The 1025-nt window shown below is 41.7% G+C and overlaps 1 protein-coding gene across 3 annotated transcripts in view; it reads right to left on the bottom strand.

Moving 5' to 3' along the window:
* The window catches only part of NRDC (nardilysin convertase), a 107103-nt gene that overhangs the window by 22037 nt on the left and 84041 nt on the right, over positions 1–1025 (bottom strand). For all 3 annotated transcript variants that reach the window (XM_012811467.2, XM_023519155.1, XM_012811468.2), the window contains one exon: positions 3–107. In XM_012811467.2, coding sequence (XP_012666921.1) covers positions 3–107 — 105 coding nt within the window. The remainder of the gene's footprint in view (positions 1–2; positions 108–1025) is intronic.

Raw genomic sequence — 1025 nt, 5'->3', positions numbered from 1 at the left:
ACTTCCGGCTTATATTCAAAAAGCAGCTGATCTCCTGTGAGGAAGTCCTGCAGTGGATACAGTTGCATGTTTTCACACATGTTCTCCACATACTCAACTGGATCTGTCTGTAAAGAGATAAAATTATTTCACATCAGAACCTCTCCATTATTATCCTTAATTTGCCACACCACACAAATACTTCCTCTTCTTTTTTTTTTAGACAGAGTCTCACTTTATCATTCTCGGTAGAGTGCTGTAGCATCACAGCTCACAGCAACCTCCAGCTCTTGGGCTTAGGTGATTCTCTTGCCTCAGCCTCCCGAGTAGCTGCCTCTTTTTCTTTTTTTGAACAAGAAAACCTAAAACTTCTAAACACATGTCACCAGCTATAATTGCTCCTTAAGAATCTAATGCTCAGAATCCCAAGAAAATATAGCTAGACTACTACTTTAAGGAGTTTAATCTCCCCCTCCATATCCCCTGTGTTGGGTACACATCCTAATCCCTACAACCCACTAGGTTCTAGTCACATCATGGCCTCTTTGTTAGAGCAATTGCCATACTGAACTGTAAATGTCAAGTGTCCCACATGATGGTGAGGGCAAAAAAAGACAGGGGACCTATCACGACAGCAATATCACTTAAAAACTATTCATACTATTTGTAAGCATGAGTCAAATCAATGTAGAAGTCAAAACATGAGTATTGTCATATAAAAGTCATATTAATCGGTATATTATCTCAATTTAGAATTGTTAAGAATGACTGTAAGTTCTCCAATCTATGAATGGGAATACTTTTCCAGAGGAAACCAGAATCCAGATACACAAAATATTAAAAGTGATAGATCTTGGGTGGCACCTGTGGCTCAGTGGGTAGGGTGCTGGCCCCATATACCAAGGGTGGCAGGTTCGAACCCATCGGCCAAACTGCAACAAAAAAGTAGCCGGGCATTGTGGCAGGCGCCTGTAGTCCCAGCTACTCGGGAGGCTGAGGCAAGAGAATTGCTTAATCCTAGGAGTTGGAGGTTGCTATGAGCTGTG

Source organism: Otolemur garnettii, unplaced genomic scaffold (genome assembly GCF_000181295.1).
Source record: "Otolemur garnettii isolate 467f Iridium unplaced genomic scaffold, OtoGar3 scaffold00159, whole genome shotgun sequence".
Taxonomy (NCBI): Eukaryota; Metazoa; Chordata; class Mammalia; order Primates; family Galagidae; genus Otolemur; species Otolemur garnettii.
Note: the sequence above shows the minus strand (reverse complement) of the source record. Positions and strands in the feature narration are given on the sequence as shown.